We start from the raw sequence: 19,231 nt of genomic DNA, 5'->3' as shown, positions 1-19,231 counted from the left end.
CTCGCGACTGCCACCCAGAGCACACGAGAAGTCCATTTACAAAGTATTTCGGGGAATTCACCCCTCATCAGTCGAGCTTGAGTAGGCTGAGTAAGATTGTGCCTGAAGAGCACCACTTATATAGTGCTCTCCAGGCACAAACATCACCAGGCATACAAACTTACAGAGACGTTCCATTTCCAGCGCAACAAACCCGCGAGCTCCCATGTAGGGAGCAACACACTCGTCACCTATAATCTCGAATTCGCACCAACCTCTTCTTCACATCCGAGTTTTTGTTATTACTATCTCTTTTTTTTTAATACTATTACTACATGTATTACGCCTACTCAAGTTTAACTGATGAGGGGTGAATTCCCCGAAACACTGTGTATTGAGCAGGGAGTGGTGCTTTCTTGCAGGTTTGCCGAGTCGAAGGTTCGATGGACTTCTCGTGTTCTCTGGATGGCAGTCGTGAGTCAGTCAAGTGTCAAGTCGCCGGCTGAATAGCGCGAGCTCCAGCCGAAGTCGCAACCTCTATTTCATACTATTACTCTTATAAATATTATCTATATGTAACTTTGAACCTGATCAGAATTACAGGATCTCGAACCTGCGAGGGATACCGGATGCCGGAACTCTACCAGTAATATTTCAAAAGTCTGGAGTTGATCGCACTCTATACTTACGTTACATGCGGGGATGTTGACGTTACTTGAGTAACGTCTGGCGTTAGCCAGAGTCCACACGGATCTTTTTAATTTCTTCGTGTCACGCAAAATTTTGATTATTTTCTTTTCGTCATTTTTGGAGAGCAGCATTGAGAAACGTAAGAAATAATGTTAGGAAATAGAGGATGCGGAAGATAATACAAATACAACGGGGCTTTGACACGGCGTCGCAGGACCCAAAGCGCCACGCATTCATGAACACCCGTCCATACTTCATGTATGATATGTTTTCGTCTTACCAAAGCGCTTCTACGCGTCACTTGAACACACGCCATCGTCCAACACCGTCTGCATGTCCGTCTACGTACGCCGCACAAACCTCGTGCTCAGTTACAGAAGTCATTTAATGTAAAAATCCTAATGTATGTGCTGGTCTGGGCGGGGGAGTGGGCGGTTGACTTGGTAGAGAGGGTCTCGACAGCTGAGATACTGTTGATTGTCTGGGGGTCTTTGAAGGAAGTGGCAACATCATGCTGCGCATCCTCGCTCTGTATGGAATCGTGTACCAGCAGTTCTTCTTGCTATGGGGAGGACAAAAAAGGAAAGGAAATATTGAAACATGATCATTCAAGTGAACGGAGACAAGAATTTGATGATATTGAGAACAAAACCTACTTGAGGTGCAATTTAGAGCATCTTGAACGATTTCAGTTTCATTAGTAAACATTACCATTCTTCTGTTTTGAAGTTGATTGTTCCAACTAGGTTAAGTTCGTATTTTTCTGTTTGCTTTTTTAAACCATTTTGAGATTTATTTTGTTCTACTGTATTTTTCTTTACGCTTAAGCTCTGCACGTCCTGTAGATATCACTCAAGGTTAGTTTGTGATAATTGGATTATGCAATGATCAAGCCCTATTTTTCGCTACTCGATTTCCTCTGAAAGCTCGAACTACAGGATTTGGAAAAATAGTTTTTAGTCTTCTTGAAGCAAAACAGGGCAAAGCAGAACCTACGAGTAGTTTATTAATTGCGATTTAATAACATCACTTGAGCTGTCATTTGTTTTGACTGTCTTCGGTGGGTGCCCTTGCTCGAAGGGATGGAACAAAACCTCAGAGCAATACATTGATGTATTAGCAACTACGATTACTACAAATAACTACAACATATACTGGTAGTTGATTTGTTTAACTTACGAAAGAATCTTGTACCCAAGGCAGGCGCTGTTCGTATGCAATTGGCTTGCAACGTCACGGAGCACAGCATGGTCCAGTTTGCACATGCACGTAGGATACGCCTTCGGATACAGCATCTTGCGCGTGTCCGCCACTTTGTGAGTGCAGAGTGTGGGAGGTTCGTACTGCGGCGCCTCGGTAATCCAGGGGTGTTCCAGCGCGGCTGCTGCATGGGGACGGTCAGTGGGACAATATTTCAATAGGGACCTGATGAAGCTCTGCAACGAGGGCGAAAGTCTCTGGTAGCTTTCCTGGTTGAGAAACGGTTTCTGGGCCACTTTTTCGATTGCTTGTTGTGAAGTCATATTGTTTATGAAGCCGTATGGGCCAACTCCAGTGGCAGTGCGATAGACCATAGAACCCCTGGACAAGCATACACATAGGAAATATGGATATCAGGCTCAGAGGTACGGAAACAGTGCATTCCCTGCACGAACACTCTTCAATGCATGTATTCTTGAACGTGATAAAACGATCACAACGATAACAATTTCAGGCTTAACAATATCTTCTTTGGTTTTTCCACACTTCCCCGTTGGGATATGCTTTTTAATGTGTACGGAAGTAACGTTATAATTATGTGGTGCATTATTTTTATCATTGTTGCTTAGCTTTTAGTCCTTTCCTTGTTCTATATAACCCCTCTGATTTACTTTCCTTGTTTTTGGCACTTCCCTTTGCATAACACCCGCAGTTTACTTGTGAACACTTTCAGAAGGTTGTAGAATAAGCGGAACGGAGTGTCCTCCTACTAAGGGTCGTCCGGGGTTACCGATTGTGTTTACAAAACGAAAAGGTTTAGTATTTTTCAGCCCCCACCAACCCACCCACCTTTTCTGCAGGTAAAACGAATTTCAATAAAATATTTTTGTCAATATTCGACATCCAGAAGTAACTGGGCATTCTCCATCAGCATTCAATAATTATTTTCAAAACGAAACTCCATCAATCCCACCCACCCACAAACGAAAACATTTCGTTTTGAAAATATTATTGGTAACCTTGGACGGCCCCTAAGCGTTACTGCACAATCTGAGAGCATACAAACTTATCGCTGATAGGCTTACAGAAAGAAGATGTCTAGCTTATGATCGTAGCCACCCATGTCAGCTACAGCCAGCTCCGGCGGATGACAGTACGGCCTTCGCACTAGCTTCTTGCACTTGCTCCTGGTCACGTCCTCTGACATACCAAAGTCACACAACTTGGTTCTCCCGGTTCTACGACCCACAAGGACGTTGTTTGCCTTCAGATCACTGCACAGAGAGGACACATTCGCACGTAGTACAATACATTCGCACCTAGTAAAGGCCTCGTTTTCGGACAGCGCAAACACAATCGATTTAAAAATCCATAATGGCGAAGAAATCAGGATTTACGACATATGCAAGAATTACGATAAATTCGCACGTACTGTGCCAGGTTCAACATAGCCCACTACAGGATCATTCCAGCAAAGATTACCTCTGGTTAATTAAAACGTGAACATGAACGCAACAGACATGCAGCGTCTTACCCGTGCACAATCTTTGCCGTCTGCAGATAGTGCAGAGCCTCCAGGACCTGCATGATGATCGGCTGCAGTCTCACCTCCGGGATACCCGGCTGTTGCAGTCGCATTGTGTCACAGAGCAGCAGCCACAAATTTCTACCGTGCATCAGCTCGTAGAAAATCATGGGAATTCCGGGCGCCTGCAGTCCACCATAGCAGGTCACTATATTCTTGTGTAACAGGTCCATGCCAACGGACAGCTCCCAAAGTACCTGCTGATCATAGTCCACTATGCTGGCATCGTACCCGACCACCTTGACAATCACCTACACAAACACATTCATTTACGTACATGTACACAAGAGGAAAACTTTCGTCTGCCAGCGGAAAGGGCTCAACACAATAATGTGGAGCACTACTACACACAAACGGTACAATGGAGTTTTTACAGATTTGTCGCAACTCAGAGTTTCTTGCTCAATCCAATCATCAGGCAACTATTACATATTCAGTGGGACTTGGCCGATCTAAAGCATAGTTTTGTGATAGCTGGTTGGTATCTGATTCAGAACAGAAAATATTGCCACGATGGTTTATGAACATGTATATGTGCACACACACATGCCCATACACACACACAGAAACACAACAACAACAACAACAACAACAACAACAACAACAACAACAACAACAACAACAACAACAACAACAACAACAACAACAACAACAACAACAACAACAACAACAACAACAACAACAACAACAACAACAACAACAACAACAACACCAACACCAACACCAACAACAACAACAACAACAACAACAACAACAACAACAACAACAACAACAACAACAACAACAACAACAACAACAACAACAACAACAACAACAACAACAACAACAACAACAACAACAACAACAACAACAACAACAACAACAACAACAACACCAACAACAACAACAACAACAACAACAACAACAACAACAACAACAACAACAACAACAACAACAACAACAACAACAACAACAACAACAACAACAACAACAACAACAACAACAACAACAACAACAACAACAACAACAACAACAACAACAACAACAACAACAACAACAACAACAACAACAACAACAACAACAACAACAACAACAACAACAACAACAACAACAACAACAACAACAACAACAACAACAACAACAACAACAACAACAACAACAACAACAACAACAACAACAACAACAACAACAACAACAACAACAACAACAACGCAGACGCACACACAGAAGTGCACGCACACTTAAACCCAGACGCACACTGGCATACACACACACGCAACCACACCGCAAGACTAAAAGCGAGATCACCAAGCTTATGATTTTGCTGCTGAATACACTTAAGCTTGCAACACCTTCCTACACAATCATTTGAACACTGCTGTTTTCAAATCAGATGCCATCTCAAGAGATCATTCCAGTGTGTTATTGCGTGAACCCTCTATTTGAATTTCTCAGAAGTGAACCTTTTCCACCATTAGTTGGGATCCGCTCGTCGCGTGCATGTTTCTACCTACAGTCTGTCCACAATACGAATGCAGTGTCTCATCTCATGAGAACTGATAGTCATTCACTTTGTTTGCCCTGGGCCAAGTCATCTTTTTTGATACTTTAATAAAGAACGAAGAGCCCTCTATTGTGCATCCACCTCAATTTTGGCTGTGTTGTTCACATTTCCCACTTGTGAAATATATGAAAAAGTCACACTGCATTCTTTTTGTGGACAGACTGTAGTAGCGCAAAAGACATCGATACCCACTGCATCTTGTTGTGTTGTATAATTCTTCTATGTTCCATGGCTTACCCGACTTTGGATCCCCGGCACCTTTGCAGTATACACTGCGCCATAACTACCCTGCTCGAGCGGAATATCCTTGTCGATGTCGATCTTATGTGCGAGTTGTCCCTTATCGGCATCGTAGTCCAGCACCGGGCCGAAGTAGTCAGTTGGAAAAGCTGATGGCCAACTGGGCTCCATTTCGCTGATGAAGCCAGAAACGATAAAGGTGAAGGGCGCCAACGTTGATATGGCAGAATTTTTAGATACGTTGGCCACCTGTAGCTGCTTCCGTCAAAATTCTATAAAATTATCGCCTTTGTTTCATATCGGGTGAAATTCACATGCTGCTGTAGTGGCTGTGAAAAAGATGGAGTATCGATTGAGTATGATGTACATGTTACACCGTAGATGGTCAAATCCGGAATTCGTTTAGTATTCACTGCATATCACAGTGTGTACGTGACGCTCACACGCCTGACTATCAGAACTGTGCAGCCCTGTGGTCCTACCAAGCTTTCAACAAAATTGTAAAAGTACGTGTACTGCCAACACCATTCCAACAGATGCCCAATGCTCCGTAGGCGGCTCTAGTGCTGCTGCATTATTAGTGCCGAGTTCCACTCCGTTTAGCTTCTCACCTTTTCTTTTCGCTGCCATGTGGCTTGAAGCGCTTTCTGAACCAAGGTCCCAATTGGAGAACGCCCTTAGTCTTGTTAAATGTATTTCCTTCTACAAAATCCACATATCTCCATACCCTGAATTGAATGACGGAGTATGGTTGTGGGGTCTATTCAGCTCAGCCGACCAGAGGTGTCGGCTTCATAGCTCGATGGACGAACCCAGGGGGAGATCGGGTAGGGAGAATTAAAAGTTGGGAAAGAAAACAGAAGAAAGAAAAATGAAAATACTGTATTGCTCAGTGATTTAAAGACTAAGTTTTTAGGAAATTAGAGGCCACATGCCACCTACTGCTCTTTTCTCTCCGAAACTCAACACTTGCAAGCCAGATATGAAAGAAAGAAAAAATCATCAGTCACACCACCGGGACTCGAACCAGGGACCTTGCTATTCGCGAGAAATGCTCTAACCAACTGAGCTACAGTATGACTCTTATCCACATTGATGGTAAATCTATCCTTCTTCGATCAATTCATATCTGGCTTGCATCATGCTGGCAACTCACACCAATGAAGAGGGCCCTCGGCCATTCGCTTGATATCATGGTTCGAGTCCCGGTGGTGTGACTGATGATTTTTTCTTTCTTTCATATCTGGCTTGCAAGTGTTGAGTTTCGGAGAGAAAAGAGCAGTAGGTGGCATGTGGCCTCTAATTTCCTAAAAACTTTGAAATTCTCCGTGAAGTCCAAATTTGAAATTGCAATTTAAAGACTAAGTTGAGTATTGTCGTGAGTGGTATCTCGCTTGCTGTCAACAACTTAGTTAGACGCCATATGGTAATCATTCAATTCAATTCTCTAGTACGATTCGGTATAAGAAGTAAATCTGAATCTCTGAATTCTCTACCAGGGCTCTTCAGAAACGGTTGATGTCACTACTAAAAATTAGGGCTGGATTGATCACCTTCAGCTCAGCGTTGCATATTGTGTTGACATTTGGTTTCCTTTCCGAAAGAGCATTCGTTTCCAGGATGGAAAACAGTGAACAACTGTGCATTAATCCTACTCGTAAAGCTGTCTCGAATTGTGATTAGCAACCTTTTTTTATCCGAGCATATTATGCATTTTTGCACTAGGGCACTATTTCCATGAACGACTTGATCCTTTCGATCTACTGACACTGGATAATTCGCTTGAAGCATCCAATAACACCTAAACCCCTCCAAGACTTTCATTTATTGGAAAAGGAACACGTATTATGATTTCGCCGCTTTGCGGAAATTCCAGTCTGGATTTCAAGCCAGAAAAACAAGAGCCCTCCAATGGCGCGTTGCCGCGCCTTCATTCTCGTCAAAATCGCAGAATTTCTCTTTGGAAAATTTATTATAAAGGAATAAAGTGGTGCAGCGTCCAAAGTGGACTTTCCATGTTGTAGAAAATAGAGATCAGGAAATGACGCAACATTTCCGGCTGGAACCTTTCCCGGCAGTGGTAGGGGTTGTTTCGGCGGCAGAATCAGACTTTTCTAGGGACGATCCCTTGCCCTCGTCAACGCTCTTGCTGGTTGCTGATCGTCCTGTGCGTTCTGATGGCAGGGTTTGCGTAGTGTTTGCCGGAGTCTTTGGAGCTAGAACCTCCATCTCGTGCACAGTAGCTCGGTAGGCGATACTCTGCCAGCTGTTATTGTCCCTGCGAGGTATAAGAGAAACGAAAAAGACATTAAGTTTATGATTGTTATACTCGCACTCGGATGTTAAGCCAAATATAAAAGAAAAAAGTGTTACTAGTTATGACCAACTATCTGGCTTCCTTCCCCTCTTGGACCTTTCCTAACCAGAGCGTTCCCAGTTGAAAAGTTATTGAGTGTGTGTTGGCGCTTGGTGTCAGCTCTTCGGATGTCTCAGTACTAAGTCTTCTTGTCAGTTGTGTGCCTTTAAGTCGCACTCGTTGACTGTATAATTATCGAGTTCGTTGATGTCCAGTCAGCCTTAATATGTAACTTAAGAAAAAAGGCAAGTGTCAAGTTAAGTCGGTGGAATAGCGCGAGCTCCAGTGTGGGGAGAAAACCCTTTCTTACAAATCTTCGCCGAAGTCGCAACCACTACTTCGTACTGCTAAGAAAAAAAGGACCAAGAAAGGAACATTTAAGAAAAAAGAACCAAGAAAGTAGCACCACCAGGTACTGAACAATCAGCTCGTGCGATAACAGTGCACGACACGACATTATAGCGCAACTTGCTCGTTTCTTGGTCCTTTTTCCTTCACTATAAATTTATCCTTGGCTCTCCATTGGAGTCCACGTAACTTAGTCCTTTCTTTTTATCCATTTTTATAATCGCAATCCTACTGCCTGTAATTCTGGTGAAGTGAAATAAACTAATAACAACAACAATCAAACAATACGTTTCTCCGTGTTGAATCTGTTGATTGACACCACTTTGAACCATCTTTTCTAATGCGGAAACCTTTCTTCTTTAATATTAAGCAGCATGCGCAACATTAATTAAATCATTAAAACCCTTTACTGTACGTACATACAAGCATTGAACCAATGCAATTGAATGGGATCGATGAGGTAGAACTTTTTCTCCTTCTAGGAGCTGCATCTGCGCCTTGATCCAAGAGGGTGGTGGCGTTCCTGCGGACGCGGAAAACTGGGCCTTTGGCCGAGTCTCACGCGAACCGTGAAAACAAAATTTTTCTCCTTCAAACCAGTGAAACTTCTTTTTTTCTTTTCTTTTTCAAGAGAGAAAAATATGTCGGTCTCTTTCAATGTACATGTACATGGAACCACTTCCCGTGAAAATAGTTCTTTGAGCACATCTAGAATCTGATTTAATCACTTACTTCAAGATTGTGGGCACTAGCTCATCTTTCAAAACCGCTAGATTCACAGCTAGCCTGGTGAGCGCCTTCGCGTTGAGATCCTCAGCAGTCTGTGGGATCACCGGCGGCTCATAGCTAATCAGTTCAGGTTGCTGATGTTCGCGCGCACGGGTGAACCAGGACACCTGAAGAGCCTGGGCTGCTGTTGGCCGCTCGTCTGGGTGGTACGCCACCATTACGTCAATGAGGCGGCGAACATGACGTGACAGGGTCTTGTACCGCTCGTCAGTCTTGTTGACTCCCTCTGCAATCTTCTGCACTCTCTCGCCGGAGGTCAAGTTTTGGAAGTCTCCAAAGGGATGAATGTAGCAGAGAAGGAAGTAGAGTAATGATCCACTGTTGCATGTACCAATCAAACAAATTGCAGTACGCACACAAAAGGTACAGTATCCAAAACAACGCGACGTTAGATGAGACAGTACAAACAGTATTGTCGGACCATTAAAACTTTTATCGGACGTACACTGGCGGCCAATGGCATTCACCATTGTAGCATGGTCTAACACGAAGTGCTGGCAAGCAGAATCTGCTCGTGCAGGTACCTATAGGTGAACAGGCACATCGGTCAAGATATCCTTTCCACACAATCGTACATATACTTGTCGATTGCTTTACAATAACTCATCAATGAGTTCTTCATACGACGATTGGGTGCGGTCTCGAGTAAATTACCTTACTTTCATGACATCAATCGCTCATGGTCTATTTTAATTGTATTATAAAACTCACCATCGCAGGCAAAAGAAATGCAGATAAATTATTATGTAACCAAGAGTATTATTTTAGTCGTGAGTCAGTCAAGTGTCAAGTTCGGCAAGAAGCGTGTGTTCCTAGTTGGAACAATCAACTTCAGGAGTAAATTTTAGTTGTATGGATATTGAGCAGTAAATAATGTGCGTTCGCCGTGCAATGTTCAATGTAGTGATCAAGCTTGATATGTAAAGAACTTAGTCCCGTCTAATACTATTCTTCCACTATACACACTTACGCGAAGAAAATGTCGGCTTTGTTGTCGTAGCCGCCCATTCCGGCAAGTTCCACCTCCGGCGGGTGCGTATACATCTGGGGCTGCAGTTTCATTGACTTGCCTTCTGCGATATCCTGTGCCACGCCAAAGTCGATGAGTTTGACTACTCCATCTCGTCTTACCATGACGTTGTCATACTTCAGGTCGCTGCAAACGGAGACGAGAATGGAAGATGAATGTCATGACACCCACGCCCCACTAACGTTACAACGTCATGTTTTGATCAGATTTATCTCTTGGTCAGATCAGATTTATCTCTTGGTCAGATCAGATTTATCTCTTGGTCAGATCAGATTTATCTCTTGGTCAGATCAGATTTATCTCTTGGTCAGATCAGATTTATCTCTTGGTCAGATCAGATTTATCTCTTGGTCAGATCAGATTTATCTCTTGGTCAGATCAGATTTATCTCTTGGTCAGATCAGATTTATCTCTTGGTCAGATCAGATTTATCTCTTGGTCAGATCAGATTTATCTCTTGGTCAGATCAGATTTATCTCTTGGTCAGATCAGATTTATCTCTTGGTCAGATCAGATTTATCTCTTGGTCAGATCAGATTTATCTCTTGGTCAGATCAGATTTATCTCTTGGTCAGATCAGATTTATCTCTTGGTCAGATAGCGAACTTTAAACTTCGAAACATAATACCTCAGCCACTTAATACTACTATGAATGGATGGACCACACTTCAGATGGCATCACCGCCTTAGTGCAGGTATTGCCAAAATTGAACCAACGCCCCGCTAACGTTACAATGTTATGTTTTGATCAGATTTTTCTCTTGGTCAGATCGAGAACTTTCTTCGAAACATATTAATACTTCAGCCACTTAATATTACTAGGAATGGCTGAACCACACTTCAAATTGAATCACCGCCTTAGTTCAGGTAATGCCAAAATAAAAACCTCAACGTCCCAATAGGAAACTTACACGTGCACGACTTTCGCTGTTTCAAGGTAATGCAACACCTGGAGGACCTGCAAAAAGATGGGCCTGAGAGTGGCCTCCGTCAAAAAGCTGCGTTTTCCCCAGGCTGCCAGGTACATCTCTTTCAGAGTAACACCGTCCACGTGTTCAAAGAACATGACCGGCCACTGCTTGCACTGCATGGCTCCGTAGCATGCGGCGATATTCGGATGACGCAGCTTGAGAGCAATGCGGAGCTCTTTGATTACTATCTCATCGAAACGCTCCTTTTCCGGATTTCGAAAGATCTTGGCTGCAACCTGAGAAACATTGAGAGGAACAATGCGTGAATTTATAAAAAATGCGTGAATTCATGTTCTAATACTTCATAAATACAAACAATAGGGGATATTCGTCTAACATGGTAAATAAACTAGTAGGTCGGCTTAAAGCCCAAGATCGGTATCCGTGGCCATTTTCTGATCAGAAAAAACGTTTGCACTGAGTGTTACAAACTCAGACGTGACGAGTGACCACACCCACATGGATACAAGAACATACTTTCCACGAGCCCTAGCTATTGAACCTGATGAACGTGATTGCGGGGTGGCAACACAGCCTCTATCTCTCCTTCCCTCTTCCCTCTCTCCCCGTCTCCTCTATCATTTCCTCTACGTTGTTCTTTGAATTCTAGACAAATTGCAGTTGTGATATTCGCGAAGTAATACGTCGATTTTGGTGGATGCGGGTCAGATAAAAAGATGTCACAGGAAGTAGCCCATGTTCAATACAGGCATGCAGGTACATCAAGACTGAACATCCACCGTCCCTGCTATTACAATGCTATGACGCGAGAGTGGATCACATGTGCAGCAGTGCGCGCTACTGTTCAACTGCTGGGCGAGTAGCCTTACCGACTTTGCTCCCGGGATTCGGGCGATGTGCACAGCACCGAATTGTCCCTGACCTAGCTTCGTCTTTTCTATCCGAACAAGCGAGCCCAGAACGGCTGTCGCTGACGAATCATTAAACTCCTGGGGCTCGCCAAAGAGATCAACCGGAAAGGGAGTGGGCCAACTTGAATCCATTTTTCTCGCGGAATTGTCAAGGGACGTGAACGGATTTGAACGAAATATGAGAGCTCAGAAGTATTCGCTATCGACAACTGTCTGGCGTTCAATCATTACCACTGCAACAGAGAATGGTCAACCCATGTTCATTATTATATACCTGATATATACTATAAAAAGCTGTACCGGTATTTGGTGTGTGTACTCACTCCACCGCGTATGCAGCATGTTAGTATGTCACTACAAATGGTTAGGCCCAGTAACCTAGGGTTAGGTGGGTACAGGGCTAATTATAATGACGTACGTTTGACGCACATACTTGGAGTAATTCTCATTTGCCGATCACGTGGTACAGCTAGCTGGACACTCAGTTAGACTTAGTTATCAGATGCAGCTCCTGAAGCGGTGGGAGGTGAGTGGATCCGCACACCAGCAAAGTGGCCAAAGACCGAAAGTCCCATTCAAAGTATCCATATTTCCCCCGTGCCAGGCCTAGAGTTCCCCATTAACTGTGGGTGGCAGGCACGGCTGGAAAAAACATCTTTCCGTTTTCGAGCAGGATTTGAACCTGGTGCCCTCTGTTGGTCAATCGTGGTCTCAGACCATCCCATTATGCTTGCCTGACGGTACCTAAAATCACTACGAATTCCTTCCTGCACAATGCATCCAGGTCGTCCTTTTCAAATCAAACAACACGAAGTCGCACTTTACTGCTGATATAAATGCCAACGATTTTCCACCTCAACTGCAGCGGGGTTTTTTTACCTTTTTTCTACATTGTATAATGACTGATGTACATATATGATGTATGTGCTTATACCCTAACGGCTCATTGTCTTTTGAGATAATGTTTAAAATAACTTGTTTTTTAATATTCAGGAGTTCTTCTTCTGGTTGAGGGGAAAGTTGAAAGCAGGAAAATCGGAAGTAATAATTGACTGTCACTACCACGACTCGGGTTTATCAGGTGTTAGCGGCCGTCGTGAGTTCCCTTCGGGAACGGATACGATAATTTACTTTTTTTTTTACCACGACTCGAACCAGTGACCCTCCCATTACTGGGCCACAATCCCCTTCTACTTTGCAAAGTAAAAATACAGAATACCATACATACCTTAAGTTACAGTAACCCACTCACTTAGCGTACAAACTAGCACGCAGGGAGTCCCAACATATTCATTAGCGTCAGGAGAAAAGGTCCATTGCTTCATTCAAAGAGTTGAGGGAATTCTGAGCATGGTCACTTCTTGCGCCTTGCATGGAATTCAGAAGATCTGCATACTAAGCGCCACGTGAAAGCACTTGATCGCACTCCGCGGAATGGAGTGAAACAGAGGTTGGGGTGTTGGTAAAGAGAAGAAAACACATGAGAACGAGTTATGCAGCAACTATCCACGACTGTAGCAAGATGACAAACAGTCAGAAAGTGCGACAATAGGACAAAAAACTGACAAGCTACTGAGACATTCAGCGACCTCAGCGTCAGCTTTGTGCCCTATAATCGAACTTTCTGACTGTGTATCATCTTGTTACAGTCGTGTACAGTTGCTGCATAACTCGTTCTCATGTGTTTTCTTAACTTTTTTACATTTACCGCATTACTGGCTCAGTATCCGAGTGTTGTTGTTGTTGTTGTTGAAATTTTATTTTGTATCGCAGAAAAAACGGGCAATGATGCACAATATTGTGCTTCGAGTAGAACAAGCATAGAGTGTGCTCTTGGTAAGCAGTAAGCAGCTCTCTCGTTACTATAGTCGGTAGCAAGGTGGCAGGTGGTTTTGAGCGGCGAGTGGAATCAGCAAATTATGCACCTCCTGCGGCGGCGCGATCGGGTTTCCTGCTGCTTCTGTGGAGCTGAGGTGCTAGTAACACTCGCAGCCGCAGCAGTAGTAGTAGCAGAAGCTGGAGCAGAATTCGTTGAAGCAGCAGTAGCAGCAGAATTGGTCTCCAATGACGATCCTAAGCCCTCGTCGGTACTGGCCCTGGTGGCGAATTGCCTCACACGCCTTAGCCGTTCTGCTGTGCTAGCTGATGGCCTTGGAGTGAGTACCTCCATCTCGTGTAAACGTGCCCTATAGACAATCATCTGCCAGCAGTTACTGTCTCTGTAGCGCAAGAATCAACAAGAAACAAGAACAAGGCTTTGTGAAGAGTCGACGAGGGGACAATAGTTTTTAAATCGCCTGAGGCCCAGTTAGTAAAATATCCTGTGCGGTCATTATATCACCACGCATCAACACACATAATCAATGAACAGTATATTGAATCAAAGAACGTTTCCTTGTGACAGACATCGCTTACATTGTAGGTCACTGATTGCGGATCACACGATACTCTTTGTATCATAAATCATGAAGGCTTTCCAAAACTATTTTCACGTCACAATCATCATTGTTATACCGCGACTAAAGGTTAACCATGCAGAAGACGTTGTGAAGACAACAATTAAAAAAAGCAAGAAGTAGCATGAATTCTTCCGTCACCACTACACATCAAACAAAAGTCATGATGGTTTTCCAAATCGATTTTCACGTCACATTTATCAGTGGCATATCTCGACTGAAGGCTAACCATGCAAAAACTATTTGTATTGCGATTTAATTCATTCCATAATAATGTGTAACCAATCAACAAGTCGAAACGCAGGAAAAAGAGAAAGCTGGCGTCACAAATTCTACTACTAATTTGTTTCAGAATTACCTGATAGAAACAATGACTCAATATCAGCACAGCTATCTATTTAGAATTTGTTAGGTTGTTGTTGTTGTTGTTGTTTATTTTACTTCGCAGATTCTAACGGGCAAATTGCCCAATAACAAGAAAGCGAAGGCAAAGAAAATACTAATACTAATAAAAGAAATACCCGGTGGCAGCAGAAAATGAATAATAGCTTTAAGAACTCAGATGGTGAGCCAAGGAAAAAAGGTCTCTTCATCGGAGCTATCAGAGTGTCAGAAACCGAACCGATCCAGTGAATAAAAAATCAGCTCATCACAGTCAAAGCGCACAAAATACGAGACACACAACGAACTTTGCACAATAAACAATAATGCTTCCGACCGTTTGCATTACAGTCATGCATGCAAAAATTACTTACTCCAATATTGACGTTGCAATCAGGTCTCCATCAACGTGAAAATAGCGAGCCATTTTGGAGATCACGTCTGCATTTAAGTCCTGAGCACACTGGAGTGTTGCCTCCTGCTCATAATCGATGAGAGCCAGTGGTCGATAGTCTGGTGCCCGGGTTATCCAATCCATCTGGAGGGCCTCCGCTGCGTCCGGCCGGCTTTCCGGCCGATACGCCAACAGTGCTTCGATGAAGCGACGGACATCCTTGGACAGCGTCTGATATTGGGGACGTTGCCTGTTAGGTCCTTCCAACAGTCTCTTCGCATGGTCTTCGGCCGGAATCTGTGCAAAGTCTCCGAAAGGTTGTGTGTACGTCAGCAGGAAGTAGAGTAGGCCTCCTCTGTGCAGTGCAAACGCGTAACAAAGGTATTCATGAGATTTAGTAGTAAAAGTAGTAGTAGTAGTATTTTGCTAGGGCAATCCCCACAGACTGTAAATTATGTATGATACCCTAGGCCTAGGTGTTTGCGAACGGTTTGCGTTAGACCTGGTCAGAGATCTGACCAAGTCATGAGATTGGCACGGACCAGCCAACGTCCACCACAGCATTATCTACCACAGCGTTATCCACGTGACCACAGCGTTATCCACCACAGCAATACCCAGCCCCGTCACTCCGGTGTGGGTTCGTAATCCGCGCTCGGGAAAACTAACTGTTAGCTACAACGTCATTCACTTCTGCATAACCGAACTCGACCATGTACTAGTATCAGACTGCAGATCTGTGACGTGGTGACCATGTACTAGTATCAGACTGCAGATCTGTGACGTGGCGACCATGTACTAGTATCAGACTGCAGATCTGTGACGTGGTGACCATGTACCAGACTGTACATCTGTGACGTGGTGAATATGTACCAGGGAGTAGTAAAATTACTACTCCCTGATATGTACCACTGGCAGCCTCATAGGTGTTATTTTGCCCATGCAGTGCCCATGACGACCATTTGCTGGTGTGGTCACCTGACTAGACCCACTATAAACCAGCTGCCCGCCTCATACCCCTTGACGGACGCACCCAGTACACAGAATAATGTCAGAATAACAAATATATTATATTACTGATCAATTCAACCCAATTCCATTGCAGGTGCATGAACGAAGAAGAAACTTACGCAAGGAACATGTCCGCCTTGTGATCATACCCACCCATGCCCTCAATGTTGATCTCCGGGGGGTAAGTGTACATTCCGGGCCGGGCTCGAGTAGCCTTGCCACGGGAGATATCCTGTGCGCAACCAAAGTCGATCAGCTTGACGACTCCGTCATCCGTAACCATCACGTTGTCGTATTTAATATCTCTGAAAAAGGAAAGCAGAGATGAAAGGGGATGTAGGAATGGAAAAAGGAGTCAATAATACTAACCTGCCACCTTGACTACCGGTCACAGTGCTCGATACACAGCGTACAGAGACTAGTACACACGAAAACCCGGTGGAATAAAAAACGTGATTAAATGTCTCTACTCACGAGTTTCATGCTGAAAAGCAATCTCCGTCTCCTGATGATTGCTTTTCAGCATGAAACTCGTGAGTAGAGACATTTAACCACTTTTTTTGTTCCACCGGATTTTCGTGTGTAATACTAACTTGCCTGGATTATTGAAACAAGACCCCATGTGTATCTACTATCTACCCAACTTACCCAAGGTTCATCTGGCGAGCAATGACGCCGAGACCTCCAGCTGACTTTCACGGGTCTCACCCACTCTATCTGCTGGGTATAGGCTCTTAGACGCAGCTTTTTCTATTTGTCCATCATGTGACTAGTAAAAATGGAAAAATGTAGACACAGCGTGTGCGCTCGAGTCCACCAACTCAACCAGATTCTGAACGGTCAGACGTGCACAATCTAGCACAAAACTGACAAAGAGTACTGAGACATTCCACGGCATGAAAGCCAGCTTGAGCCCTTCTCCATAGGGCTAACGAACGTACCAAATTTGTCAATTTACAATTTTTTCCTTGGCTCAACATTTGAGCTCTTCGTGCAACGAGTGTTTTTCGTAAAAACAAATTCGCGGTACTCATGGCACACACATACACACACACACACACACACACACACACACACTACATGGCGAAGGTTGTGGTCTTGAATTCTTACACATTGTGCACTTTCATCATGCATATTTTGCTAAAGGGCATTCCACCGTATTTAGCACTCTGGCTAGTTGCCCACATGGTGCGTCCATCTATGTTATTTGTTACCATTTCAAAGACATTTAGAACGAACGGAAAGGGTGCTCGGAATCGGTTTTACAAAACAGAGAGGTTCAACTTGGCCATACTCTATATCAAGTAAACATGCAATGATACAATACTAGTTGATCTGACTCGAATCAGTGTTATCCGTCCAGTTTCCACTTAATTATTCTCAAACTCTACTTACGCATGAACGATCTTTGCAGTCTGCAAGTAGTGCAACGCCACAAAGAGTTGCTGAAAGATGGGCCGTAGTTTGGCCTCCTGCAAGAAGCGGCGATCTGCATGCGCAATCATGTACATAGTCCTCAGTGTCACTCCCTCCACACGCTCAAAAAATATAACGGGCCACTGTTCGCACTGCATTGCTCCGTAGCATGCCGCGATGTTCGGATGACGTAGCTTCTGTACTATTCTCAGCTCACTGCAGGTCATCGTGTATCGTTCGTCTTTGTCCTGGTAGCGGAAGACCTTTGCTGCTGCCTGCGTTGCAAAATCGAAACACGAGTTATAAGTATCGTTATAATTTATTTCCCATTGCTATCAGGTTCGGCCTCATTTTCCCGGTGCTGGACTGATGAGTCCACAAAGGCCGTAACAGTTCTCTCCGCAGATTGAGTATCGTAATGTACTGTAAACAAGGTGGTCTGAGATTAAAACTTCAATATCGCAACAAAGAGGACAAACTTTGTGGACACCATTCTTTCATTGGTGCTAAATAATACTGCGAGTAGTAGCGAACGCGTGAGAGATGAATGTGAAATGTTCATGTGAAAGGAAAACATTAATGTTCAGAACCCTAGCCCTTGGAGGATGATTCCGATAGAAAACCCAGCAGAACTTGGTTAGTACTTAAGAATGTGCATAGTATGTATCGAGCCTTTTCAGAATGCGCACACTCCAGTGCACACTCCAGTGCAGCAAATGTATGGTTGAGAAAATACTTCAGTCGACGAATACGGCCTCTGGGCTGACATTGCATGAAAGCATTTTCGCTGCGCTCACCTGCCCCTCATCCTACCATAACTTTGAACCTTACGAGCTGGAAGGCTGTTGGTTAGCGCACTGGATATGCAATAGACCTAGGTCTCGTTGAATGTCTTAGCAGCCTGTCAGTTTTGTGCCCTGCTATCGCACCTTCAGATTGCTTATATTGTTGCGGTCGTACATAGTTGCTTCGTAACTCCATGCGATTTCTTCCATTTTCATTATATTGACAGGCTCAGTATCCAAGTAAAAAATAATTGTCAATCAATGTTTCGCATTGTATCAAGCACGTTCGGTACATAGATAAATCGGGAGAAGCAGAGATTTATATGGAATTGTCCTCCAGTAGATTTGTATTAACTTGAATATGTCACTGCTTGTCGAGCAGAGTGTATTATTGCTTTTAGCATTACTCAACAAGGCCAAAAGAGGACATGATCTTAACAAGTGTTCTTGAGTAGGCCTTTGCGGATAATGCCCGCAGAATATTGGCAGAATTCGTTACTATGTCTTTTTCTGGTAAGTTTCATGCATGTTTGGTACATGGATAAAGAAATGGAGCAGAATTCGAGAAATCGCCCGCCATAAGGTTTGTGTGTTTCGGCCAATTTCACTGCTTTTCGAGCAGAATCTGCCACCTTTTCAAGCATTATCCGCCAATGCCTATTCGTGAGAGATGTAAGCCTCAATAAACGCGACCACTAATCCCAGAATCAATTTCCATCAGCTTTGGTTTGGGCCTTTCAGACGTATCACTGTTTTTCAAGCAAAGGCTATCATTGTCCTTCTACTTAAGTCGCATTTTTCAACCAAGGCAAAAAAGCATTTGGTCCATTACTTATGTTAGAGAGAGAGAGAGATGTATGCCTCGCTAAACGCCAATACAATTCCTAGGATCAATTGTGTTCGGTTTTTGGCATGATGTCTTACTTACTGGCTCCATCCCGATCATTCGGGCGACGTGGACTGCTGCGAAACTTCCCTCACCAAGCTTTTCCCTCTCGAAGATGATCATATCGTCGAGGAGCAACCTGCTTTCATTGTATTGCCGGAATTCGCCGAAGAGATCCATCGGAAAGGGAATTGGCCAGCCAGTTGCCATCTTGCCGGGTAAGTCAACGAAAATCGATGAAAGTGAAACATTTAATAATTATAGAAAATGCCTTCTTCATGCAACGGGCTTGAACTCAC

The 19,231-nt window shown here is 43.8% G+C and overlaps 3 protein-coding genes across 3 annotated transcripts; all 3 read right to left on the bottom strand.

Moving 5' to 3' along the window:
• Positions 1-787: 787 nt before the first annotated feature.
• LOC135825252 (serine/threonine-protein kinase 10-A-like) lies at positions 788-5,440 on the bottom strand. Its single transcript, XM_065337994.1, has 5 exons — positions 5,235-5,440; positions 3,404-3,705; positions 2,955-3,143; positions 1,849-2,250; positions 788-1,231 (listed from the first exon to the last, which is right to left on the bottom strand). The coding sequence occupies exons 1-5, from the start codon at positions 5,406-5,408 to the stop codon at positions 1,054-1,056; spliced, it is 1,245 nt and encodes a 414-aa protein (XP_065194066.1). The 5' UTR covers positions 5,409-5,440; the 3' UTR covers positions 788-1,053.
• A 1,756-nt stretch (positions 5,441-7,196) lies between these two features.
• LOC135824998 (calcium-dependent protein kinase 2-like) lies at positions 7,197-11,831 on the bottom strand. Its single transcript, XM_065337733.1, has 5 exons — positions 11,562-11,831; positions 10,672-10,967; positions 9,701-9,886; positions 8,674-9,048; positions 7,197-7,515 (listed from the first exon to the last, which is right to left on the bottom strand). The coding sequence occupies exons 1-5, from the start codon at positions 11,733-11,735 to the stop codon at positions 7,272-7,274; spliced, it is 1,275 nt and encodes a 424-aa protein (XP_065193805.1). The 5' UTR covers positions 11,736-11,831; the 3' UTR covers positions 7,197-7,271.
• Positions 11,832-13,376: 1,545 nt separating this feature from the next.
• Positions 13,377-19,226, bottom strand: LOC135825319 (hormonally up-regulated neu tumor-associated kinase-like). The gene is made up of 5 exons (XM_065338056.1): positions 18,975-19,226; positions 17,241-17,536; positions 15,965-16,150; positions 14,815-15,189; positions 13,377-13,822 (listed from the first exon to the last, which is right to left on the bottom strand). Exons 1-5 carry the CDS (start codon positions 19,140-19,142, stop codon positions 13,513-13,515), a joined length of 1,335 nt encoding a protein of 444 aa, XP_065194128.1. The 5' UTR covers positions 19,143-19,226; the 3' UTR covers positions 13,377-13,512.
• Positions 19,227-19,231: the final 5 nt, after the last annotated feature.

This window comes from Sycon ciliatum, chromosome 9, assembly GCF_964019385.1.
Source record: "Sycon ciliatum chromosome 9, ocSycCili1.1, whole genome shotgun sequence".
Taxonomy (NCBI): domain Eukaryota; kingdom Metazoa; phylum Porifera; class Calcarea; order Leucosolenida; family Sycettidae; genus Sycon; species Sycon ciliatum.
The sequence above is the reverse complement of the archived record's forward strand: the minus strand, read 5'-3'. Positions and strand labels throughout refer to the sequence as shown.

Coding starts and splice junctions, on each gene's coding strand:
- LOC135825319 (XM_065338056.1), bottom strand. CDS start 19,142: ATGGCAACTGGCTGGCCAATTCCCTTTCCGATGGATCTCTTCGGCGAA. Junction 17,537..18,974: donor GAATGATCGGGATGGAGCCA/GTAAGTAAGACA, acceptor TTTGCAACGCAG/GCAGCAGCAAAGGTCTTCCG. Junction 16,151..17,240: donor ACTGCAAAGATCGTTCATGC/GTAAGTAGAGTT, acceptor TTCCTTTTTCAG/AGATATTAAATACGACAACG.
- LOC135825252 (XM_065337994.1), bottom strand. CDS start 5,408: ATGGAGCCCAGTTGGCCATCAGCTTTTCCAACTGACTACTTCGGCCCG. Junction 3,706..5,234: donor TGCCGGGGATCCAAAGTCGG/GTAAGCCATGGA, acceptor GTGTTTGTGTAG/GTGATTGTCAAGGTGGTCGG. Junction 2,251..2,954: donor AAGCTAGACATCTTCTTTCT/GTAAGCCTATCA, acceptor ATGCTTGTCCAG/GGGTTCTATGGTCTATCGCA.
- LOC135824998 (XM_065337733.1), bottom strand. CDS start 11,735: ATGGATTCAAGTTGGCCCACTCCCTTTCCGGTTGATCTCTTTGGCGAG. Junction 9,887..10,671: donor ACAGCGAAAGTCGTGCACGT/GTAAGTTTCCTA, acceptor CTCCGTTTGCAG/CGACCTGAAGTATGACAACG. Junction 9,049..9,700: donor AAAGCCGACATTTTCTTCGC/GTAAGTGTGTAT, acceptor TACATGCAACAG/TGGATCATTACTCTACTTCC.